General features: G+C 40.7%; 1 protein-coding gene across 4 annotated transcripts in view; it reads right to left on the bottom strand.

Annotated features, from left to right (window-relative positions):
• Positions 1–25,650, bottom strand: part of obscnb (obscurin, cytoskeletal calmodulin and titin-interacting RhoGEF b) — a 799,195-nt gene that overhangs the window by 167,150 nt on the left and 606,395 nt on the right. For all 4 annotated transcript variants that reach the window (XR_015757277.1, XM_087987576.1, XM_087987577.1 and 1 more), the window contains 7 exons: positions 23,317–23,481; positions 19,285–19,443; positions 16,289–16,466; positions 13,747–13,860; positions 11,821–11,988; positions 9,495–9,597; positions 4,083–4,212 (listed from right to left, as the gene is read on the bottom strand). Coding sequence is in view for 3 of the 4 variants with exons in the window: in XM_087987576.1 (XP_087843702.1) it covers positions 4,083–4,212; positions 9,495–9,597; positions 11,821–11,988; positions 13,747–13,860; positions 16,289–16,466; positions 19,285–19,443; positions 23,317–23,481 (1,017 nt within the window). In the remaining variant the exon portion in view is untranslated. The remainder of the gene's footprint in view (positions 1–4,082; positions 4,213–9,494; positions 9,598–11,820; positions 11,989–13,746; positions 13,861–16,288; positions 16,467–19,284; positions 19,444–23,316; positions 23,482–25,650) is intronic.

The following is a 25,650-nucleotide window of genomic DNA, read 5'->3' as shown; positions in this document are numbered from 1 at the left end:
GCTGCTTTGTCCTGGATGGTGTAAATGTTCTTGAATGTTGTTGGAGCTGTACCCATCCAAGGAAGTGGGAAGCATTCAAAGTACTCCTGATTTGTGTCTTGTAGATGGTAGGGTGGACAAGCTTGGGGAGTCGTGAGGTGAGTTGCTCAGTATAGTATTCCTTGCTTATGACCTGCTCTTGTAGACATTTGTGGTGAGTCTCGTTGAGCTTCTGGTCAATGGTAACCCCAAGAATGTTGATAGTTGGGGATTTAGTGATGGTAATGTCATTGAATATAAAGGGCAATCGTTGGATTGTATCTTATTGGAGATGTTCATTACCTGTCACTTGTGTGATGTGAATGTTACTTGCACCTTGTTAACCTAAGCCTGGATACTATTCAGGTCTTGTTGCAATTAAACATGGACTTCTTCAGCATCTATGGAGTCGTGAATGGTGCTGAACTTCTGACCTTATGATAAAGGGAACATCACTGATGAAGCATTTGAAGATTTTTGGGCCGAGGACACTACCTTGAAGAACTTCTGCAGAGATGTCCTGCAGCTGAGATGACTGACCTCCATTAACCACAACCATCTTTCTCTATGCCAGGTATGACTCCCATCTGGAAACATTTTCTCTGATTCCCATTAGCTCTCGTTTTGACGCCACATTCAGTCAAATGCAGTTGTGATGTCAAAGGCTGTCATTGTCAATTCATGTCTGGAATTCAGCTCATTTGTTCATGTTTGAACCAAAGCTGTAATGAAATCAGGAGATGAGTGGCCCTTTTGGGACCCAAACTGAACATCATCGAGCAGGTTATTGCTGAACAGATGCTGTGTGTTGATGACACCTTCCATCATTTACTGATGATCAAGAGTAGACTGATGAAGCATACCTGGGCAACATTCCACATTATCAGGTAGATGCCTGTGGTAATGGTATATTGGAACATCTTGGCTAGGAGTGTGGAATGTTTTGGAGCACAAGTCTTCAGTACTATCGGCAGAATGTTGTCAGGGCCCACAGCTTTTGAATATCCCAGTGCCTCTAATCATTTCTTGATATTACGTGGAGTGAAACAAATTGGCTGAAGAATGGTATCAATGATTCTGGGGACGAACGGAGGAGGCACATTTGACTAAAATTGTGAATGCTTCAGCCTTATCATTTGCACTGATGTGTTGGTCTATTCCATCATGGAGGATGGGAATATTCATGGAGCCTTCTCTTCCAGTAAGTTGTTTCATTGTCCACTATTATTCACAACTGGATATGACAGGATTGCAGAGCTTAGATCTGATCCATTGATTGTGGGATTGCTTAGGTCTGTCATTTGCTGCTTACATCACACAAGTAGCCCTGTTTGATTGCTTCACTAATTTGACACGTCATTTTTAGGCCCTCTTAGTTGCAGCTGGCATGCCCTTCTGCACTTTCCATTGAACCAGGGTTGATCTCCTGGCTTGATAGCATTGGTTGAGTGTGGATAGTATTGGGCCATATTGCTACTCTTGATGGCTCACAGTGCCTCATGGATTCCCAGACTTGAGTTTTTAGATCTGTCTTGTCTGTCCCACTTAGCTTGGTGGCAGTGCTCCACCAAGCTAATGCCTACCAAATCATGCCTACCACTGATGTAAGACTCACTGGACTGTAATTTCAAGGATTATCCCTGTTGCCCTTCTTAAAAAAAGGCACAATGCTGTTTCTTCTCTAATTCTCTGGGACCTCTCCTGTGACTAAGCAGGCTGCCAAGATTTGGTACAAGATCGCCAAAATTTCCTCACTCGCTTCCTACAGCATTAGGATTGATCCATCAGGTCCTGTGGACTTGTTTACCTTAATGCTTTTTAAAACCCCCAACACCTCCTCCTTTTTTAAACTGACAAGCCCCAGAATATCAACATACTCCTCTCGAGATGCACTATCTACCATGTCCTTTTCCTTTGTGAATATTGATGTGAAGTATGCATTAAGGACCTCAACCACTTCCTCTGGCTCCATACATACAGTCCTTCCTTTTTCCTGGAGTAGACTTACCCTTTCTTAGCTAAACTCTTGCTTCTTTTATATGTATAAAAGGTTGCGACTTTCCTTACTCCTGTTTGTCAAACATATATCATGGCCCTTTTTAACCCTCCTAATTTGTTGTTTAAGTTCTTTTCTGCTTTCTTAGTATTCTTCAAGGACACGGTCTGCATTCAGTTTCCTAAACCTTATGTTTGCCACTTTTTCCTTTTTGCCTAAGCTTTTAATTTCTCATCATCCAACGTTTCTGAATCTTGCCATCCTTATTCTAATCAAGAGGAAACAACCTTTTTACATCTACCTTGTCCAGTCCTCCAAGAATCTTGCATGTTTCAATAAGGTGATCTTTCATTCTTTTAAGTTCCAAAGACTACAGGCTCAATCTACTCAACCACTCCTCTTAAGCCTTAAAGAATTCCAGTAAATTTGTCAGTCATGATTTCCCTTTCATAAAACCGTTCTGACTCTACTTAACAATATATGTATATTTAAATGCTCTTCTATTACATCCTTTGTAAAAACTCTAATATTTTCCCAACAATAGATGCTAAGCTAACTAGGTTTTAGTCACATTTTTTTTGTCTCCTTCCCTTTTTAAATATAGGTATCACTTTGGCAATTTTCCATTCCTTGATGATGCATCTACTATTTACGTCCTTTTTTATCCTAAGATGCATTCCATTAGGGTCTCGGGAACTTATTGATCTTTAGTCGCATTAGTTTTCCCAGAACTTTTTCTCTAGTGATAGGTATTGTACTTATTTCCTTTTACCCCTAACTTATTCAGTAAGTTTAAAATGCTGTTCGTGTTCTCTGTTGTGAAAACAGATGTAAGTATTTATTCAACTCCTCTGCCATTTCCTGGTTCTCCATTATTATTTCCCCAGATTCATTCTCTAAAGGTACCATGTTCACTTTGGCTTCTCACTTTCTCTTTATATATTTAAAGAAGCTCTTGGCATCTATGTTGATATTACTTGCAAGTTTACCCTCAAAGTTTATTTCATTCTTTTTTGGTTTTCTTTTCTTTTTAAAACTGTCCCAATCCTCTATGTGGCTGACCACTAATCTTGACCATATTGCATATTTTTACATTCAATTTATTGCTATCGTTAACTTCCCTGGTAAACCATTGTTGGCTTATCCCCTTCCTAGAATCCTTCCTCACTGGAATATATATTTGCTATAAGCCATGAACTATTTTCTTAAACATCTGCCATTGTCAAATGTCCTTGCTGATAAACTCTTAGTCCACTCCAGCCAGCACTGTCTTCATTTGTTTGTAATTTCTCTCATTTAAGCTTAGCGTAGTTGTTTCTTACCCCAGTTTCTCCATCTAAAATTGAATACTAAATTATGGTCATTGTTTCTGAGGGAATCTTTTACTCTGATGTCATTTAGTAAACCTGTGTCATTACACTGCTCCAGATGCAAAATAGGTCATACAGCATGGAAATAGACCCTTCGCTTCAACTTATCTACGCTGACCAAGTTACCCAAACTAGTCCCACTTGCCTGCATCTGGCCCATATCCCTCTAAATCTTTCCTATTTATGTACCTGTCTAAATGTCTTTGATTTGTGGTTTTATCCACATTGCATCATTCTAGGAAACCGTCTCAAATACACTATGAATTCTTCCTCATCTATGAATCTGCCTATACCAATCTACATGAAAATTAAAGTCAGCCATGATGGATGTGATACATTTATTACATACCCTCATTATCTCTCAAATTGTTCAGGTTATGGTACTTTATGATTCAAATATCTTGTCAGATGTACTTCAGGTAAGATGCTGTAAACTTGCTGCAAATGTGACATCAGAAAATTCTATCTCAGAGATCAGGAATCCCAGTGACAGCTATTGATTTGCAATTTCTTTTGCTAATGTGAAACAATAAACTAGAGTGGAAAGATTTCTATGCATTTGCAACATTTAATTCTATGCTCATACTTGGTGTGAAGTCTCCCATAACCAAAACAAAACTGAATACGGTGGTGAATAAAAATGGAGGGCTTTCCTGTTATTTATAGAGAAGAAAACTACTCTATTTCATCATACTCACTTCACATTCATAGACTCCAAGGTCATTCTTTTCTGTGTTTTTGATGACCAGCACTGCAACTCCAAATTGAGGATCATAGAAAGTCTGGTATTTTGTTTTATTTGTTAATGGTGAACCATCTTTACTCCATCTTCAATAGAAACAAAATTAAATGTAAATCAAATTAATTGATATTTGAAAAAAACTTAAAAAAATATAAGCTTTCAATGGAATATTTAAAAACCCAGTTCAATGTAGAAAACCATCAGCTCACAAACAGTAGCTGAATGAAGCTATTAATCTAATAGAATAACCAGCACACCCTCACTTGTAGCTATATGGCTTTGCTTTGTTTAGAAATTCCCACATCACCTTAAATGAAAAGTTGCTTTTATAGCCATCCATCAGATGTCATTTTGGAGCAGCCAGTTATGGACCTAATAGGTCCAAGTAGTTTCTGTGGAAGGGCATGTATATTCAGTTGTGGACGTAATGTTAACCCCACCACTTAGTGTTCAAATAGTAATTCATTAGTTATTCACTATTCCATAGAGAGTCTTTAGAGAAATAAAAACAATTCAAATCTAAATTTTTAGCCCATCACAGACCTTTGGCTATCCTTCTGAAAATGGTACAGTGCTGCCCTGAGATAATGCTGTATTCTTGATCGAGGGTAGCTTTATTGCATCACTATGGATTTAGTTTCACACTATACTTACACGGCCCCATACCCACCCAAGACATGATCAATTTAAAGTGGTATCATTAGAAATATAACCCATTACAGCATCCTGTATAAAAGGAACAACTGTTTAATCGGTTGATACATTTATTTGTTTTTATTGTACACAGACATGAGCATGGGATAATAAATGATTTATGATGTTTTTAGGATGTTATTAAATTACAATTTGGAAGATTATTAGATCCATTATTTACCTGTTCTATTCCACTGAAAATAAATTCCAAGCTTGTCAGAACTTTTACTTCATTTTCTTGAATGATCCACTTCCATGACATGAATAACTTTTCTTTAATTTTGTGCACAAAATTATAACTTGTTCTTTATACAGCATTCTCAGTTTACATGAATATTTCAGAACACATTACAAAAACATAAAAACAATTGTCAAGGCATGGAAAAAATTAAGAGGGATGACCAAAATAGAGGAAGATGAGTGTCCTTGATAAGTATGTACCTGGCAGGCAGGGAGGAAAGGGTCGTGTGAGGGAGCCATGGTTTAATAAGGAATTGGAATCCCTTGTTAAAGGGAATCGGGCGGCCTATGTAAAGATGAGGCGTGAAGGTTCAATTGGAGCGATTGAGAGTTATAAGGTAGCCAGGAAGGACCTGAAGAGAGAGCTAAGAGCAGCAAGGTGGGGACATGAAAAGTCCTTAGTTGGTAGGATTAGGGAAAACCCTAAGGCTTTCTATAGGTATGTCAGGAATAAAAGAATGACTAGGGTAGGAATAGGTCCAGTCAAGGATAGTAGTGGGAAGTTGCGTGTGGAAGCTGAAGAGATTGGGGAGACACTGAATGAATACTTTTCGTCAGTATTCACTCAGGAACAAGACATTGTTGCCGATGTGAATACTGAGTCACAATTAATTAGAATGGACGGCTTTGAGGTATGTGGGGAAGAGGTGTTGGAAATTCTGGAAAGGGTGAAAATAGATAAGTCCCCTGGGCCTGATGGCATTTATCCTAGGATTCTCTGGGAAGCAAGGGAGGAGATTGCAGAGCCATTGGCCTTGATTTTTATGTCCTCGTTGTCTACAGGAATAGTGCCAGAAGACTGGAGGATAGCAAATGTGGTTCCCTTGTTCAAGAAGGGGAGTAGGGATAACCCTAGTAACTACAGGCCAGTGAGTCTCACTTCTGTTGTGGGCAAAGTCTTAGAGAGAATTGTAAGGGATAGGATTTATGAACATCTGGATAGGAATAATGTGATCAAGGATAGTCAGCATGGTTTTGTGAAGGGCAGGTCGTGCCTAACAAACCTTATTGAATTCTTTGAGAAGGTGACTAAGGAGGTAGACGAGGGTAAAGCGGTAGATGTGGTGTATATGGATTTTAGTAAGGCGTTTGATAAGGTTCCCCATGGTAGGCTACTGCAACAAATACGGAGGTATGGCATTGAGGGTGAGTTGGAGGTTTAGATTAGGAATTGGCTGGCTGGAAGAAGACAGAGGGTAATAGTTGATGGTAAAGGTTCATCTTGGAGTGCAGTTACTAGCGGTGTTCCCCAAGGATCTGTTTTGGGACCGTTGCTGTTTGTCATTTTTATAAATGACATGGAGGAGGGGCTAGAAGGGTGAGCAAGTTTGCGGATGATACGAAAGTCGGTGGAATTGTTGACAGTGAGGAAGGATGTGTCAGGTTACAGTGGGATATATATAGATAAGCTGCAGAGCTGGGCAGAAAGGTGGCAAATGGAGTTCAATGTAGGTAAGTGTGAGGTGATTCACTTTGGTAAGAGTAACAAAAAGATGGGGTACTGGGCTAATGGTCGGATACTTGGTAATGTGGATGAGCAGAGGGATCTTGGTGTCCATGTACACAGATCTCTGAAAGTTGCCACCCAGGTAAATAGTGCGGTGAATAAGGCGTATGGCGTACTGGCTTTTATTGGTAGAGGAATTGAGTTCGGAGTCCTGAGGTCATGTTGCAGTTGTATAAGACTCTGGTGCGGCCGCATCTGGAGTATTGTGTGCAGTTTTGGTCGCCATACTATAGGAAGGATGTGGAGGCACTGGAACGGGTGCAGAGGAGGTTTACCAGGATGTTGCCTGGTAAGGTAGGAAGATTGTATGAGGAAAGGCTGAGGAACTTGGGGCTGTTTTCATTGGAGAAAAGAAGGTTTAGGGGTGACTTGATAGAGGTGTACAAGATGATTAGGGGTTTAGATAGGGTTGACCATGAGAACCTTTTTCCACGTATGGAGTCAGCTATTACGAGGGGGCATAGCTTTAAATTAAGGGATGGTAGGTATAGGACAGATGTTAGGGGTAGATTCTTTACTCAGCGAGTCGTGAGTTCATGGAATGCCCTGCCAATAGCAGTGGTGGACTCTCCCTCTTTATGGGCATTTAAACGTGCATTGGATAGGCATATGGAGGATAGTGGGCTAGTGTAGGTTTGGTGGGCTTGGATCGGCGCAACATCGAGGGCCAAAGGGCCTGTACTGCACTGTATTTTTCTATGTTCTATGTTCTGTGATGAGGTAGAGGGATTCAGGGAGGTAATACCAGACATTACTCTGAGCTTTTACACTGCACAATCTTCTGATAATAAAACAAAGAACTGCAGATCTGGAGATCTGAAACAAACAAGAGGAAGCTGAAATTGCTGTAGAAATTCAGCAAGTCTAGCAGCATTTATGGTGAGAAAAGACAGTTAATGTTTTGAGTTCCGTGACCAATCAGAAAAAGAGAGAACAAAGGGACTGTTGATAGTAAGACAGGGGAGAAGTAAAGCTAGGTAGGTGATAATGGGGACTTAAGTACAGAAGAACATAGAAACAGGAGTCAACCAATTAGCCCCTTGAGCCTGTTCCACCTTTCAATGAGATCCTGGCTGATCTGTGGCCTAACTTCATATACCTGCTTTGGCCCATATCCTTGAATACCTTTACTGAACAAAAAATTATCTATCTCAGATTTAAAATTAACAACTGATCCTGCATCTGCTGCTGTTTGTGGAAGAGAGTTCCAAATGTGTACTCTGTCTGTCTCTTTCTGTTAATATCTTGAAAACATTCTATTAGATCACCTTAAATTCCTAAATTCTATAGGAAACAGACCCAATTTGTAAAATTTCTTCTTATAAGTTAGCCGCTGAATTTCAGGTATCATTCTTGTAAACCTATGTCGTACTCCCTCCAATGCCAATATATCCTTCCTAAGGTGTGGTGCCCAGATTTACTCAAATACACTGAATCGTTTTCCGTGATTTCAGCGCTCTGAACGTCTTATAGGGAACCAGAGACCAGGAGGCTGCCGGCAAGGTACATTTCCCATTGAAATGAATGCTTCGCTCCTATCCGCGGTGTCGGGCTTCCGTGGTAATTCCTGGAATGTATACCCCCCGGGTACGGAGGGGGGAATTATTGTGCTCCAAAAGGGGTCTATGGGGTCTACTAAGCGTTCTGTATAGTTGCAACATAATTTCAGCATCTTTGTATACCAGTCCTCTCGATATAAAGCCAGCATTCTGTTCGTTTTCTTGATTACTTCCTGCATTTGTTCATGATATTTTAAAGATCTATGCACGTGAACCCCCAAATGTCTTTGGACATCCATTGTATTTAACGTCATACCATCTAGAAAGTATCTTGATCTATCCTTTCTCAATCCAAAATGGATAGCCTCACGTTTGCTTACATTGAAAATGGATTGGTTGTGCTGAAAGCAACTCATTTCATGACAGGATCTGGGATTGTGGGGGTGGGTAGGAAACATGGAAGACAGCGTTCATGTGCTGAAATTGTTAAACATGATGTTGAATCCTGAGGCTGTAAGGTATCTAAGCAGAACACTAGGTGTTGTTCCTCTAACATATGTTGATCCTCACTGGAGTACTGCAGCAGGCCACTCATAGAAATGTCATCATGGAAACATGAGGGTGGTGTTGAAGTAGCAGTTAATTGCAAATTTGGGGGCATTTTTATGTGAACCATCTACGTTCTGATCAAAGTGAGCACTCAGTCTGCACTTTGTGTCCCAATCATATAGGAGAAAGTATTGAGCAGCAACTACAGTAGATTAGACTGAATGAAGTGTAGGTAAATCACTGCCTCACCTCAGGAGTTGTGTCTGAGACCTTGGATAATGAGGAATGAGGAAGTAAATGGAATAGTGTTACACCCTCTGTGGTTGCCTGGGAAGATGTTGTGGAGAGATGTTGGGAGTAGAGGAAGACCAGGGTGTCCCAGATGGATGAAAAGGGAGAGGAGGGAAATGCTTGTCTGGTGGCATTCTCCTGAAGGTGTTGAAAATGATGGTTTATTTTCAACACCTTCAGTAGAATGCCACCAGACAAGCATTTGGATGTGTGGATGTTGCTGGTGGAAAATGAGGACAAGGGGGACCTTACTGATGGTATGGGAGGGAAGGAAAAGGTGAAGACATATTGTGTCAGACATGACTAGGGGCCCAGTCAATTATAATAGAAGGGAATGCTCAGTTGAGGAATCAGGTGGACTTGTCTTAGGCTCTCCTGCAACAGATGTGACGTGTGTTTTAAGTCTTGTGATGTAACGTTGTTAGTACGGAGCCTTGCTTGAGGAGCACGAATCACGTTCTTGTGTTCAATTTATAGTATTCCTAATTTCTCCATATATTTTTATCTTTCCATTTACAAATTAGAAGGTTTTTCTTCCATCACAAGAACTATTGCAATAATTAAATGTTGTTAAATGAATAAACCTTACCTTATCTGTGGGGTTGGTGCAGCTTCAATTGTGCATACAAACTGCGTATCTTCATTCTCTACAAATGCGATGTTTCTAAGGTGGCTTACAAACCTTGGAGGGACTGAAAGTTAAAGTGAGAAATTGTTTGGCTTGAAAAGACAAAAAAAAACTGAATCTCAAAGCTACTTTATGCAAGGAAACAAGTCCTAGACTAGAATGGTTATGACTGAGGAACTCTCAATACTTGGTCTTGAAATTTACTTATGTGTGAATGGCAAGCTGAAGTTACATGTTAGAACATACAGAACATAGAACATTACAGTGCAGTACAGGCCCTTCGGCCCTCAATATTGTGCCGACCTGTTGAACCAGTCTGAAGCCCATCTAACCTATACTATTCCATTCTCGTCCATATGCCTTTCCAATAACCATTTAAATGTCCTTAAAGTGGCGAGTCTACTACTGTTTCAAGCAGTGCATTCCACACTCCTACTATTCTGAGTAAAGAAACTACCTCTGATATCTGTCCTATATCTATCACCCCTCAATTTAAAGCTATGTCCCCTTGTGCTAGCCATCACCATCTGAGGAAAAAGGTTCTCACTGTCCAACCTATCCAAGTCTCGGATTATCTTTTTTGTCTCAATTAAGTCACCTCTCAACCTTTTTCTCTCTAACAAAAAATAGTCTCAAATCCCTTAGCCTTTCCTCATAAGACCTTCCCTCCATACCAGGCAACATCTAAGTAAATTTCCTCTGAACTCTTTCCAGAGCTTCCACATCCTTCCTATAATGCGGTGGCCAGGACTGTACGCAATACTCCAAATGTGACCACACTAGAGTTTTGTACAGCTGCAGCATGATCTCATGGTTCTGAAACTCAATCCCTCTACCAATAAAAGCTAACACACTGTATGCCTCCTTAACAACCTTATCAACCTGGGTGGCAACTTTCAAGGATCTATGTACCTGGACACTGAGATCTCTTAATCATCTACACTACCAAGAATCTTACCATTAGCATTCCTGTTACTCCTTCCAAAGTGAATCACCTCACACTTTTCCACATTAAACTCCATTTGCCACCTCACAGCCCAGCTCTGCAGCTTATTTATGTCTCTCTGTAATCTACAACATACTTCGTCACTATCCACAACTCTACCTACCTTACTGTCATCCGCAAATTTACTAACCCATCCTTCTGTGCCCTCATCCAAGTCATTTATATAAATGACAAACAACAGTTGACCCAAAACAGATCGTTGTGGTACCCCACTAGTAAGTGAACTCCAGGATGAATATTTCCCATCAACCACCACCCTCTGTCTTCTTTCAGCTAGCCAATTACTTATCCAAACAGCTAAATCACACTCAATCTCTGGCCTCCATATTTTGTGCAATAGCCTATCATGGAGAAACTTATCAAATGCCTTACTGAAATCCATATACACCACATCAACTGCATTACCCTCATCCGCCTGTTTGGTCACCTTCTCATAGAACTCAATACGGTTTCGAGACACGATCTACCCTCCAGGCAGGTCAGTGAACTCAAAACTGCCTGGATGCCTCCAGGCAGGTCAACAGAGATAGGGGATCATGGTAGTTGTTGTGTGCAACTGTCATCAGTACTGCTGGACCAGGATTTCCCCTTCTCCCAGTTCCACATTCAGTCTTTTTTACTACAGTTACATATCCTTTTGGTGGTTGCTTCCAGTGATCCCATTAAGGATTGTTGGTTGGGCTATATGTAGATCTGGGTTTTCTAAACACAGCTGTTTTGGTGTCAGCTGAGTTCTGTACAGATCAATTTCTGGAGGGAAACCTGAAATAGGCAGGAGACATTATTTAAATATGAAACAGGCTCTCATACTTCTTTCTTTGCCTTCAGAGGTATGGCAAGTTCTTATGCAGTACATGCAGATGCATGAACATCCATAATGGATACGATGCATATATGTACACCGGCAAACCAGCTATGGCATTAACTAATATCCATGCTGAATTGTCAAGTGATTTCACTGGTCTAGAAAGAACATTTCAATTTTTAAAATCTTGACATTTGGCCAAATGAAAACAAGAATTCTTGCAAACTTATTTCTTTCTCAGCCAGTCAGACATTATTTTTCAATGGCATGTTTTTAACCTCCAAACTGAATACAGAACTTGAGAGGATCAGAAAAATAGATAAATATTTCACTTCATAAAATAGAAAATCTTGGTCTTTATTAAGGAAGATTATTACTTAAGTAATAGAATTTTAAAAAGGAAGAACACAATTTCCCCAGCCAATGGAGCATGTCAAAGGAACTTCACTGCCTTATTTACGTTTCGGAATTCCTACCTTGTACAAGAATCTTCCCAAGTGTATTGGCATTTCCTGCAGCACTAGCTGCATAGCACATATACTGTCCTGAGTCAGCAGCAGTGAGAGTGTCCAAGATCAGCGTACAGGAGCCATCCTCATCTTCGATAATAATATGATGTGGGTCAACCTCCACAAGCTTCCCATCTAGTGTCACAAATAAACATATTTATTGTTAAAACTTCCCAGTGGAGCTAATTGTTTTGCAAAGTCATTTTAAGACATACAACAGGGGCCAAAAGAGTTCTGTGCATGGTATGTTTAAATAGAAACTTAATTTAAACATAGTGAAGGATGACAGGTATGCATAGGGTTTCCAAGTAGCCACGCAACTTACAGGGAATGTTGGCACCAGCAGCAAGAATGCCAATCTATTCTGAGATATTCGGGCAGTGGCGAATTCTTGCAGCTGCAGCGTGTGGTTAAACCCAGCTAGTACTCAACAAGAGGGTAATGATAGGGTAACTAGTTAATGAGGCGGGTTTGGGACAATAGAGTGAGAAACCTCACTTGGCCTCAAGGAGGAAAAGAAACGTGACCAAAGCGACACACACATCCAAAATAATAAGATTCGGTCCAGTGACAAGAGTGTTCCTTTGGCCATCTAGCAGTTTATTTATTTATCTCACCAAGATATTGGGGCGGCAAGGTGGCACTGCTGCCTCACAGCACCAGGGACTTGGGTTCGATTCCACCCTTGGTGAGTGCGTGGTTTTCTTCCAGGTACTCCGTTTTCTTCTTGCAGTCCAAAGATGTACAGGTTAGATGAATTGGCCAAGCTAAACTGCCCATAGTGTTCAGGGATGTGCAGCCTAGATGGATTACTGATGAAAAATGCAGGGTTACAGGGATAGGGTAGGGGGGTGATTCTGGGAGGCGGATGCTCTTCAGAGGGTCGCTGTGGACCCAATGGGCCGAATGATCCGCTTCCACACTGCAGGGATGTAATGGTATTGGCCAAATGGGCAATCTGTCTGGTTATAAAAACATAATTGAGGATTTACATCAGTATGAAAACTTGAACACAATTTTTCCATGTTCCTAAAAATATATTTGAATTTCAGAACCCAATGGAGTCCAATTCCTTCTAATAGAAAGTCACTGGATCTTTCTTTCCTTTCTTAACTGAGGGAAATGAGGCTGCTTGTTATCATCTCAACAGGTGTTCTGGATATTATATATTAGTGAGTTTTGAGAAGATTTGTAGCTCAGGTTGAGGTTTTGGATGTAGATTTGCTCATTGAGCTGAAAGGTTCATTTCCAGACGTTTTGTCACCCTACTAGGTAACATCTTCAGTGGGTCTCCAGGCGAATCCTGCCTTCTATTTATATGTTTGGGTTTCTTTGGGTTGGTGATGTCATTTCCTGTGGTGTTGTCATTTCCTATGGCAATGTCATTTCCTGTTCTTTTTCTCAGGGGGGTGATAGATGGAGTCTAACTCGATGTGGTTGTTGATAGACTTCCCAGAAGCATGGCATTCCAACTGGAACTCTATCAACAAACACATTGAGTTAGATTCCATCTACCATCCCCTGAGAAAAAGAACAGGAAATGACACCACCAACCCAAAGAAACCCAAACATATAAATAGAAAGCAGGAATCAGCAGCAGTGCTTTGCCTGAAGGCCCACTGAAGATGTTACCTAGTAGGGTGACGAAACGTCTGGAAATGAACCTTCCAGCTCAGTGAGCAAACCTACATCCAGAATCATATATTGGTTTTGGATAGAAAGTAAACCTGGGATTTTCCAGTGACTGCTCCTCCATTTACTTCTTGAACTACAAATGAGGTCTTAAAAGATCTATTAAAAGATAAATGTGGCTAATAATGTTGATTACAAGATTTTGTTTCATCTGATGGAATATCGGTAAATACATTTTGTTGACAAAAAAAGGTTAGTTACCTTTATACCATGTGATAACCGGTTTTGGATTTCCGATAACCAGGCACGCCAATTTCACTGTCTGTCCCATTTCAGCTATACAATCTGCCAATTTCTCTATAAATTCTGGGGGACCTGATAAGAAAACACATTCACGTGGTTCATGTAGTCTCCTTTATCCATCACAAGAAAATGAAAATTCTCACTCCTTGAGTACAACTAACTAATCAAAAAATAGAATATAAGAGAATATGATGATTCTGCTATATACATAAGATTGACAGTAATTTAAAAAGAGATATTTTTAACAAATTGGTTTTTGAAACATCAGCAGAAGATTAATTAATAGATAATTTCAGCCAACTACTCAGAAAAAAGAATCATAGTAAAATTTGATGTCAATGCTGTTATATTTTTACATGGAAGTCAATCCAACTTATGTTTATCAAGAAGGCTTTACAATCATCTGGTGATTCTGTTGAGGAAGTTAGAAAGCCACAAAGGGATCACTTCCACGTTTTACTTCTCTTTAAAGCATACTGGGGACTCAAGGGTTAAACATTCTACTACCAAAGAGATTCACTGCAATATCAATTACATGTCTGTCCTCTTACAGAATAGACAGAACATCTTAGTAGGGAGGAGACTGACTGAATCTTAGAGAAGGAATCCATTGGAGCCACAAATGTGGATTCCTCTGCAGCCTCAGGCAAAGGTATTTATACTGCCCAGACAGGATTGATATCCTTAGCCACAACCCTGTTAAACTGCCTCCTGCTCCCATTATCTTGCTTCCCCTCCGTATTAGCATAGCTATGTGAATCCCCCATTGAGAACAGGCAAAACCTTTCTGTTTTAATCTCTTCCCATCAACACATGATTATGAAGAATACAATAATCAGTCCCTGTAATCCATTCACTTGTTATCAGAGGACATCGACATTCAAGGACCTTGTAAAATTATTATTACCCATCTTAAACAATGTAGCGATAATCAACCATGTGACTTATAGACCTTCTGTAATATTTCTATAAAAAGTACTGCCTTTGTGTGTAGAGTAGAGATTCATGGAGAAGTGTCACCACAAGTAGATGCACAACTACTTTGAAGACATTGAGAATCTCTCGCTGGCTGTCCGATAATAAAGCATGTACTGTTGTACTGAAACTTGAGTTGTCTGGATTTGTGGAACAAAATATACATCAACACTGTGGGTTGATGACTTCTCACTTTTGTAATGTGTAGTAAAATTTTGCCCAGGACGGAAGTCTAAATGTTTTACTGGCTACAAAATTCTGAAGAATCCTGTACAGGTACAGGCCAGAAAATGACTCACAACTAACATATTGCAATCTAACTCAGCTAAGTTGTGAGGCTTGAAAATTCAGAAAATCAAAAAATAAAATCACACTGTTGTAGTTGAAGGATTCATCTGAGATTCGGGTTAAAATTTCTACAGTGCTTTATTTACTTCTGGAGGAGAAAAGTTCAGGAATGGTTTACGTACTTACATATTTTGCATGCCTCAGAACTGGTATTTCAAATAAAGAAAAGGTCAGAGTGGCACAGCTAATAGAACACTGTTATTAACTTGAGAGGTGAAGAATGGTGTTTACTTTATACATCAGGCCCAGGGGGAAACGGTGGCACTGTGGTAGTAGCACAGGAGTAATAAACTAATACAGGGGACATGGGTTCAAATCCGACAGTCATAGCTAGTGGAATTTGAATTCAACTAATAATCCATTGTTGCTTGCTGTCAAAACACATCTGCTTCACATCTAAAGATGTAACTCCAGACCCACTGCAATGAATGAACTAATTACTGCTCTCTGAAGTGATGTTCATGGACACAGCAATCAATAATGAAGTAATTAAAATATCAGATGTTCAAAAGATCAAATTTGGAGCCTAGAGATCTTGCAGCACTGAAGGAAAAGAAGCAATGACGATAGTTCAATATTGAGTGAAAATTTTAAAATCTCGACATCAAAACAAATCACTTGTGGGATGTGTATGCTGTTGGCTGGGCCAGCATTATAGCCCTGACTAGTTATCCCTGCGAAGGTGATGGTGAGCTGCTTTCCATTCATTGACTGTCAAAACTTCCTGCTGCCTCGAGAAAGCAGCCAACACAATCAAAGACCCGTCCCACCCTGGTTATACTCTCTTCCGTCGGAGAGAAGATACAAAAGTTTGAAAACACATACTGACAGATTCAAGACAGCTTCCTCCCTGCTGTTATCAGACTTTCATGGATCTCTCATATATTAAAGTTGATCTCTCTCTGCACGTTCCCTGTAGCTGTAATACTATATCAGCCATTCTATTCTATTATCCTGATGCACTTATGTAAGGAATGATTTGCCTGAATACCACGCAAAAGAATACTTTTCACTGTATGGTACATGTGACAATAACAAATCAAATCAAAATTATGTGTTGTAGGAAGGTCTATGATGTAAACCCTTGCAGACAGGGAAATGAGTAAATGGGACAGTGAGAGTTAGGACATAGGCAGTAAGTATAATGTCTATGTCTTGGATCTTGGCAGATACTTACTCCAGGCTGGTAGACTAAAGCGCTGCTGTATGCCAGTAATGTCTTTTACCCATGAAATCTTTATATTCACAGTTCGAGCTTGGAGTGTGTATTTACGCACTGAGTCTTCTCGCTCATGCCAGATTTCAAAGGATCGTTCATCGCCTTCCACAAAGTCATTCACATCAACATTACTGAGCTACATGAAGAAAATGAAACTGTAAATTTTGCACAATGATTTTTTCAAGACTTTTAACCATTCAGACTTCTCATCTTCAAGTCTGATGAACAAATAGATAACCAGTACACCCCAAAAGGTCTCAGTTCCTTGGGAAAAAAACTATAATAAACATTTTGTCCAACTGAAAACAGTAGCACTTTAAAAACTCCATAGCCCAATATATGGATATAACAACATAAAGTAAAAATATATTGCTTAGTTGAAAATATAGAAACACAAAAGTGCTGGCAAATTTAGTGGCCTGGAGTTTCTAGGAGAAAGTGAGGACTGCAGATACTGGAGACCAGAGTTGAAAAATGTGGAGCTGGAAAAACACAGCAGGCCAGGCAGCAGCCGAGGAGCAGGAGAATCGACGTTTCGGGCATAAGCCCTTCTTCAGGAATGAGGCTAGTGTGCTAGGTGGGCTGAGATAAAAGGTAGGGGGGATAGAATTTGGGGGAGGGGCGCTGCGAATACGATAGGTGGAAGGAGGTGAGGGTGAGGGTGATAGGCCGGAGAGGGGGTGGGGGAGGAGAGGTCGGGAAGAAGATTGCAGGTCAAGAGGGCGGTGCTGAATCTGGGGGTTGGGACTGAGATAAGGTGGGGGAGGGGAAATGAGGAAGCTGGATAAATCTACATTCATCCCATGTGGTTGGAGGGTTCCTAGGTGGAAGATGAGGCGCTCTTCCTCCAGGCGTCATGTGGTCAGGGTTTGGCGATGGAGAAGGCCAAGGACCTGCATGTCCTTGGCGGAGTTGGAGGGGGAGTTAAAGTGTTCAGCCACGGGATGGTTGGGTTGGTTGGTGCGGGTGTCCCAGAGGTATTCCCTGAAACGTTCCGCAAGTAGGCGGCCTGTCTCCCCAATGTAGAGGAGACCACATCGGGTGCAACGGATACAGTAAGTGATATGTGTGGAGGTACAGGTGAATTTGCGACGGATATGGAAGGATCCATTGGGGTCTTGGAAGGAGGTGAGGGTACAAGTTTTGTACTTCTTGCGGTTGCAGGGGAAGGTGCCGGGAGTGGAGGTTGGGTTCGTGGGGGGTGTGGACCTGACGAGGGACTCACGGAGGGAGTGTTCTCTCCGGAACGCTGATAGGGGTGGGGAGGGAAATATATCCCTGGTGGTGGGGTCTGTTTAGAGGTGGCGGAAATGACGGAGGATGATACGATGCATCCGGAGGTTGGTGGGGTGGAAGGTGAGGACCAGTGGGGTTCTGTCCTGGTGGCGATTGGAGGGGCGGGGTTCAAGGGCGGAGGTATGGGAAGTGGAGGAGACGCGGTGGAGAGCATCATCGACCACGTCGGAGGGGAAATTGCGGTCTTTGAAGAAGGAGGCCATTTGGGTTATTCGGGGGTTTTCAGGGATCTGGCCTGGAGTTTCTGTTTGCACTCTTTTCTTAAGAGTAATTTATTTGAAATCAGTACAAAAGGTCATGAAATTTTAGAAACAAATTACGTTTAGAATAACTAAGCTTTTACGCCCTGATACACTAAAAGGGAACATCACACTAGAAACTAGTTCTGCCCATAAAACTGGTCACATTTCCAATAAAATTAACTGCTGGGTAGGTTTTGCTCACAAAGCCTGTTTGCAGGCATTACAGACAGCAATATTGGGATAAATATTATGATTATTGGATTTGGGGAGGCGGGTGGGAGTGTATAAAATCCAGCAGGTAGTCTTCCACTTAATAGCCTTATCCTGTTGACTTTGGTATTTTAGGTGGTGCAGGGAGGCTGGACATTTAGCACCTTTGGACTGGTGTTGAGTGATGGGCGGTACACCCCCTTTCAGGCTGTCTGAGACCTATCAGAAACACCTTACCACTCAAGGCCATGCCACCCTTTAATGTTCCCCTCAGCTGCTTGAATCTGGCCTGCTCGCCAAAAGCCCTGAGCTCAGAGCTGTCACTCATCTGATTTATAAGCAGATCCCTAATGCATGACTTCCTAAGAAAGGGCTGGAAGTCTGCCTTAAAGCAATTAACACCAGTCCCTGCATTAAATCGTTGTGCAGCAGACGTTGGGACTGTAGGAAGACATGCTCCTGTCCTTTTTTATACCAGGGCGGAACAGGAGCCATGCACCCCATATGACACAGCCCAGGCTCACCAATAGATAAATTTTAAAGTTTTTCTATGTATTTTGCATTAAATTACAATTGTATATCAATACTGCACAACACTGCTCTTTTACCAGTGCCAACAGATAAGAGGGGACAATCCTCCTGTTCAGGCACACTATGTTTGCTCCCTCAACCAATACCTGCCCTGCAGAAACTAGCCTCTCAATTTCCTTGCTTCAGCGTGGCCCTGGCAAAACTCCGGACTTATCTCCTTGTCAGACTGCATGGTTCCTCAGCATTGGGACCTTGCCTGTATCAGCAGTAGCCACTGCTTGCTGCGGGGCTGTTGAAATTAGACTGCTTTTGGTGATTTGATTAGTTGGCAGCTCTTTGAAGTGAATTCTTCCAAAATGGGAGCATAGTTTAGTCCCTGCTATGATGGAAACAGATAGTGTAATGTCACCAGACTAGCTCTGGGGACCTTAATTCATCTCACCAACAAATAAAAAAAACTGGCCATATTAACATGGGTTTACCCCAGACTGTTAAGCACCTACGTGTGTGAATCATGAAAATAAACAAAGTTGTAAAGTACTGGAGAGTTTCAATCACAAATGTATTCAGTAAGATTCAGCACTTACATGAAGGAGAAACTAACAAACTTCAAGAATTCTGCTTTGGAAAAAACTAATTTTATTTACTGTTTAATGAAAAATGTGCAATACCAACCTTCATCAGATTTTTAAAGATGTAACATTGTGAGTCTGTCCTGCTATCTCTTTTTGGTTTGCAGATCAGTAAATGGTTTTTGAAGAGAAAAACAATGCGTTTGTGACCCTTCCATGACAGTCTTGCACCAGGAGCTCCCTCCCATACAATAAAATGCCCCTAGGAAAAAGTGCATTTATTTATTGTATTTCAGACTAGCTTTTTAAATGTGGAAACAACAAAGTTGGATTAATATTCATATGCGAACTATAATATTTCTTCAAAGACATGATATTAGTCAAAATAAAGTTACACTCTTCTCAATAAAATTATTGAAACAACTAATATCTCCACCACAAAGAAAGAAAATAGCAACAATATTATGGTAACATCAATGCCATCAAATTCTCCGACAAGGGTACAACAGTGAATGTTATCGATAGGGACTTCAGTAAGGCATTCAACAAGGTTCCTCACAGTGGACTAGTTAGCAAGGTTAGATCACAAGGAATACAGGAAGAACTAGCCATTTGGATACAGAACTGGCTGAAAGGTACAAGCCAGAGTGTGGTTGTGCAGGGTTGCTTTTATGACTGAAGCCCTGTGACCAGTGGTGTGCCACAAGGATTGGTGAGGTAAAAACAATGTCTACAGATGCTGGAAACCAGATTCTGGATTAGTGGTGCTGGAAGAGCACAGCAGTTCAGGCAGCATCCAAGGAGCAGGGAAATCGACGTTTCGGACAAAAGCCCTTCATCAGGAATAAAGGCGGAGAGCCTGAAGCGTGGAGAGGTGGTTATTCCTGATGAAGGGCTTTTGCCCGAAACATCGATTTCGCTGCTCATTGGATGCTGCCTGAACTGCTGTGCTCTTCCAGCACCACTAATCCACAAGGATTGGTGCTGGGTCCACAGTTTTTTGTTATCTATATAAATGATTTGGATGAGCAGTTAGGAGGTATGGTTAGTAAGTTTGCAGATGACACCAAAATTGGAGGTATAATGGAAAGCCAAGGAGGTTACCTCAGAATGGGACCTTGATCAGATAGACCAATGGGCCGAGGAGTGGCAGATGAAGTTTGATTTAGATTAATGCAAGATGCTGCATTTTGGAAAGGCAAATCAGGGCAGGACTTAAACTTACTGTCAAGGTCTTGGGGAGTGGTGCTGAACAACGAGACCTTGGAGTGCAAGTTCTTGGTTCCTTGAAAGTAGAGTCGCAGGTGGACAGGATAGTGAAGAAAACATTTGGTATGATTGCCTTTATTGGTCAATGCATTGACTACAGGTGTTGGGAGTCAAAAAGTGTAGTGTTGGAAAAGCACAGCAGGTCAGCCAGCATCTGAGGAGCAGAAAAGTTGACATTTCGGGCATAAGCCCTTTATCAGGAATTCTTGACTCTGATCTCCAACATCTGCAGTCCTCATTTTCTCCTATAGGAATTGGGAGGTCATGTTGCAGCTGTACAGGACATTGTTCAGGCCACTTTTGGAATACTGTGTTCAGTTCTGGTCACCCTGTTATAGGAAGGACATTGTGAATCTTGATAGGGTTTAGAAAAGATTTACAAGAATGCTGCCAGGGTTGGATGGTTTGAGCAATAGGTCGAGTCTGAATAGACCTCAGCTCTTTTCCCTGCAGTGTCAGAGGCTGTGGGGTGACCTTGTAGAGGTTCATAAAATCATGAGGGCTGTGGACAAGGTGAATAGCTAAATCTTTTCTCCAAAGTAGCAGAGTCCAAAACCAGAGGGCATGGGTTTAGGGTGGGAGGGGAAAAATTTAAAAGGGATCTAAGGGGCAACTTTTTCACACAGAGGGTGGTGCATGTGTGGAATAAGCTGCCAGTGCAACTTATAAAGACTGGCACAATTACAACATTTAAAAGGCATCTGGGTGGATACATAAAAAGGAAGGCTTTAGAGGGATATGGGTCAAATACTGGCAAATGGGACTAGATTAATTTAGGATATCTGGTTGGCATGGACGAATTGAACCTAAGGGACTGTTTCCATGCTGTACAGCTTTATGACTCTATGACCTCTTGACTTGGATATAACATACATAAAATATACTTAATCAATACCTAAAACCCTTAACTAAGGTCATTGTGGGAACACAGTTGTTATAAGACCATAAAACCACAAGTTATAGGAGCAGAATAAGGCTATTTGGCCTATCACTCCTCATATGACAAGCCCATCAGTCTTGTGATCATTCCGTAAATTTCCTCCTGACCACCTCCAAGGCCAGCACACCTTTCCTTAGACACTCGGCTCAAAACTGTTTACGAAATTCAAAATGTGTTCTGACCGGAGCCTCATACAGTCTCAGCAGGACACCTCTGCTCTTGTATTCTAGCCCTCTTAAAATTGATGCTAACATTGCATTTGCCTTCCTAACTGCCAAATGAACAAGCATGTTAACTTTTAAGGGAATCCTAAAATAGGACTGCCAAATCCCTTTGTGCTACAGATTTTCAAAGCCTTCATCCATTTAAAAAACACTCTATATCTCTAATCTTCCTTCTATAACATCACACTTTCCCACATTATATTCCTTTTGCTACTTCTTTGCCCATTCTCCTAATGTGTCCAAGTCCTCCCACCTCCTCAACACTTTCTGTTCTTCACCAATCTTTGTATTATCTCCCCACTTAGCAACAATGCCCTCAGTTCCTTTGTCCAGATCGATAATATATAACATGAATACTTGTGGTCCCAACACTGACTTCTGTGGAACTCTACTAATCACCGGTCGCCATCCTGAAAAAGACCCCTTTATCCCAATTCTCTGATTTCTAATAGTCAGCCAATCCTCTGTCATTGCAGTACTTTGCCACCAACAGCATAGGCTCTTATGTTCTTTAGCAGCCTCCAATGTGGTACCTTGTCAAGGGCCTTCTGGAAATCCAAATCAATCATGTCCACTAGCACCCTTCGCCAAACTTGCTCATTATCTCCTCAAAGAATTTGAATAGATTGTGAGACATGGCCTAACCTTGATAAAGCCATGCTGACTCAGTCTATTTTATCATGCACTTCCAAGTACTCTGCAATCTCATCTTTAATAATGGACTCTCAAATCTTACCAATGATCAAAGTCAGGCTAACTAGCCTATAATTTCTCATTTTCTGCCTCCCTCTTTTCTCAAACAGGCCTGTTACATTTTCCAATCCTCTGGGACACTTCCTGATTCCAGTGATTCCTGAAAAATCACCATCACTGCCACCATAATCTTCTCAGTTATCTCTTTCAGAACCCTGAGGTATAGTCCATCAAGTCAGGGTGATTTATCCACCTTAAAAACTTTCAGTTTCCACAGCAACTTCTCCTTAGTGATGGCAATTACACTCACCTCTGCCCCAACTATCTTGAAGTTCTGGTATGGTACTGGTGCCTTCCGCCATGAAGACTGATGCAATGTACCTATTCAGTTCCTCCATCATGTCTTTGTTCCCCTTTTCGATTTCCCCAGCCTCATTTCCCAGCGGTTCATTCTCGCCCCGTCTTCCTTTTTAGATATCAAAAAGAACTCTTGCAATCTTCTATCATATTATGAGCTAAGCTTACCTTCAAATTTCATCTTTTCCCCCGTATTGCTTTTTAAAATGTCTCCTGCTGTTTTTAAAAGGTTTCCCAATCCTCTGGTTTCCCACTAATCTTCAGTACATTACATGCTTTTCCTTTTGCTTTTAAGCTGACCATGACTTGTCTTGCCAACCATGATTGCCTTCTCTTCCCCTTAGTATATTCCTTCTTCCTTTGGATGAGTTTCTGCTGTACTGCGTTTTGATAGTTCAATATTTGGACAGGCCCGAGTGCCAATTTAAAGTGGTAATCATATAGATGGTGGCCAAGTTGGACAGCAGAGCATTTTGACCTACAGACTTTGTCAAAGTATCTTCTATCTTTTGGGGCCTCTTACGGTACGATCCTCTTCCATTAGACCGGAAGACAAAGGACCAGCAGTAGGCTAAACAACCTCTCTGCTCCACCATAATAATGACACTATGAAATATACATGATTTTTTTCAAATAATCAAAGGAAAAATACCTTTCTGATGGGATCACCGAGAGATTCCAAAGTGCCCGGATAATTTTCAATCATTGAAACATGTAGGCTATTGTCTGCACGCTTGGGAAGAGCAGATACTACAGCATATGCTTCCTCTAACAAAGCACAGTTTTTATTGTTTCTTGCTTTGTTACGAATTAGCTCCTGAAAGAGACATGTAAATTTATAGTTCCTTACACCTTCTATATAAAAACAAACAAAACTGAAAAAAACGTTGCTTGTAATTTGACTACCATTGCTTTAAAAAAACGAAACTAGTTATCAATATTTAGATATTACCTAGAACATGGCAACTGGGTTCGAGGTGAAGTGTGGTATCATCAGTAAGCTATAAAATTACTGACATTTTAAATTTGAATGGTAGCTTTAGGTTACACTAATTTACATAAGGTAAATACATTAATAAAGGCTTAAAAAAACTAACAATTATAATAGAATTGTACAACTTTGATTACTAACAGAATTGTATACAAAGATGCAGTCCTCATATAACCTTTGTTTCAATTGACAGCATTCCAGTTGCTGAGTCAGAACGTTTGAGAACCAAGTCCCACTTCACAGCATGAGTACAAATATCAAAGCTGATATAGAATCTCTATAGTGTGGAAACAGGCCCTTCGGCCCAACAAGTCCACACTGACCCTCCGAAGAGTAACCCACCCAGACCCATTCTCCTACATTTACATCAGACTAATATACCTAACCTACACATCCCTGAACACTATGGGCAATTTAGCATAGCCAATTAACCTAATCTGCGCGTCTTTGGATTGTAGGAGGAAACCCGAGCACCCAGAGAAAACCCACGCAGACACGGACAGAATGTGCAAACTCCACTCAGACAGTTGCCCAAGGCAGGAATCCAACTGAGGTCCCTGGCACTGTGAGGTAACAGTGCTAATCACTGAGCCATGTGCTAACCCTGATGTTCCAGCGCAGCACAGAGGAGTGCTGGAGATGCTATATTTCAGATGAGAAGTTAAATTGAAGTCTCTGTCTTCCCTTGATATAAGATAGATGCAAAGGATCTCATGGTAATATTTCAAAGTTAGGCAGGGGAGTTATTCCCTGTGCTGACACAAGGACACAGTCTCAATTATCATCTTAAAAACAAATCGTTTTTTTTTCATATTGTCACACTTTCTACACCACAACAGAAAAGTACTTCATTAGATTTAGATTGCTTTGTGATTTCGAGAGGTTAAGCTGCAATGCAAATTTTCTGTTTTTATGAACATGCTGTAGATTCAAGTTGAATTGAAAATTTGTGGCATAAGCCATAATAATTTACATATCGATACTCAAACAGAGATGCTCCATTTTTGGACAACAGAAACGTGCCAAATTCACACTGGATTTTGGAAAGTGATGCAAATTAGTCAAATTTGTAGATAATACCAAAGTTGGAAGAGCTGTGGAATTCAAGGAAGGAGTCCAGAAACTTCAAAACTAGCTAAACCAATGCATGTGTAGGACAACGGTTTGCAGATGAAATTTCATGCAGATAAAGCGTATTGTATTGATTATAGAAAGTAACATTGGTGAACATATTACAACAACAACTGCTACATAACATGGCAAAATCCAATTTGTTTTACATGGTCAATAAAAAATATTTTTGTCACTGAAATATAATCCTTGAACTGTGCTCAAAATGTTACAGATGATTTTGAATGAGACTTAAAAGTTATAATACTCTCAATGTTCAAAACATTCAAATGAACTAGAACAACAATTAACAGAATGCAAAGAAGTTCAAAATAGCCCAAAATACAAGCAAGAAATATAGGCTAAATCATACAATGCTCCCATCTGGCCAAACCTTGACTAGTGTGTCTCGTTCTGATGAGTGAGATAATGGAGACATTCCAACACTGATGGCAATGAGGAGGAACCTTTATGCAGATTTTTACTGTTATGTCAAAAGACAGAAGTTTGGGCATTTCAGACTGAGGTACTTCAGACTGAAGATATAATCTTGAACAGCTAAATGTGATTTGGTATTGGTCAGTCTTTCATTTGGAATGGATTGAAATAAGTTAATTTGTAATAGTACAAAATAAATTGAGTATGAGAAGGGAACATGGTTTCAAAGTAGTAAGGAAAATTTATTCATATAGTAAGCGCTAAACACTGTTCTGAGCATTACTCGCAAAAATCATGCTTTCTTTTAAGAAGTAATATGTAGCAATGGGAAAGCTTCAGGTTGGTCACAATGTATAAATCATGATAGGCTGAATGGTTTCTTAGCCATAAGTATCTTGTGATGGTATTGGCCAGTCTATCATTCTGGAGCAGTGGCAATGTCCTTAC

This window comes from Chiloscyllium plagiosum, unplaced genomic scaffold, assembly GCF_037043375.1.
Source record: "Chiloscyllium plagiosum isolate Xiang-an unplaced genomic scaffold, Cpla_swu_hap1 HiC_scaffold_5, whole genome shotgun sequence".
Classification (NCBI taxonomy): Eukaryota; Metazoa; Chordata; class Chondrichthyes; order Orectolobiformes; family Hemiscylliidae; genus Chiloscyllium; species Chiloscyllium plagiosum.
The sequence above is the reverse complement of the archived record's forward strand: the minus strand, read 5'-3'. Positions and strand labels throughout refer to the sequence as shown.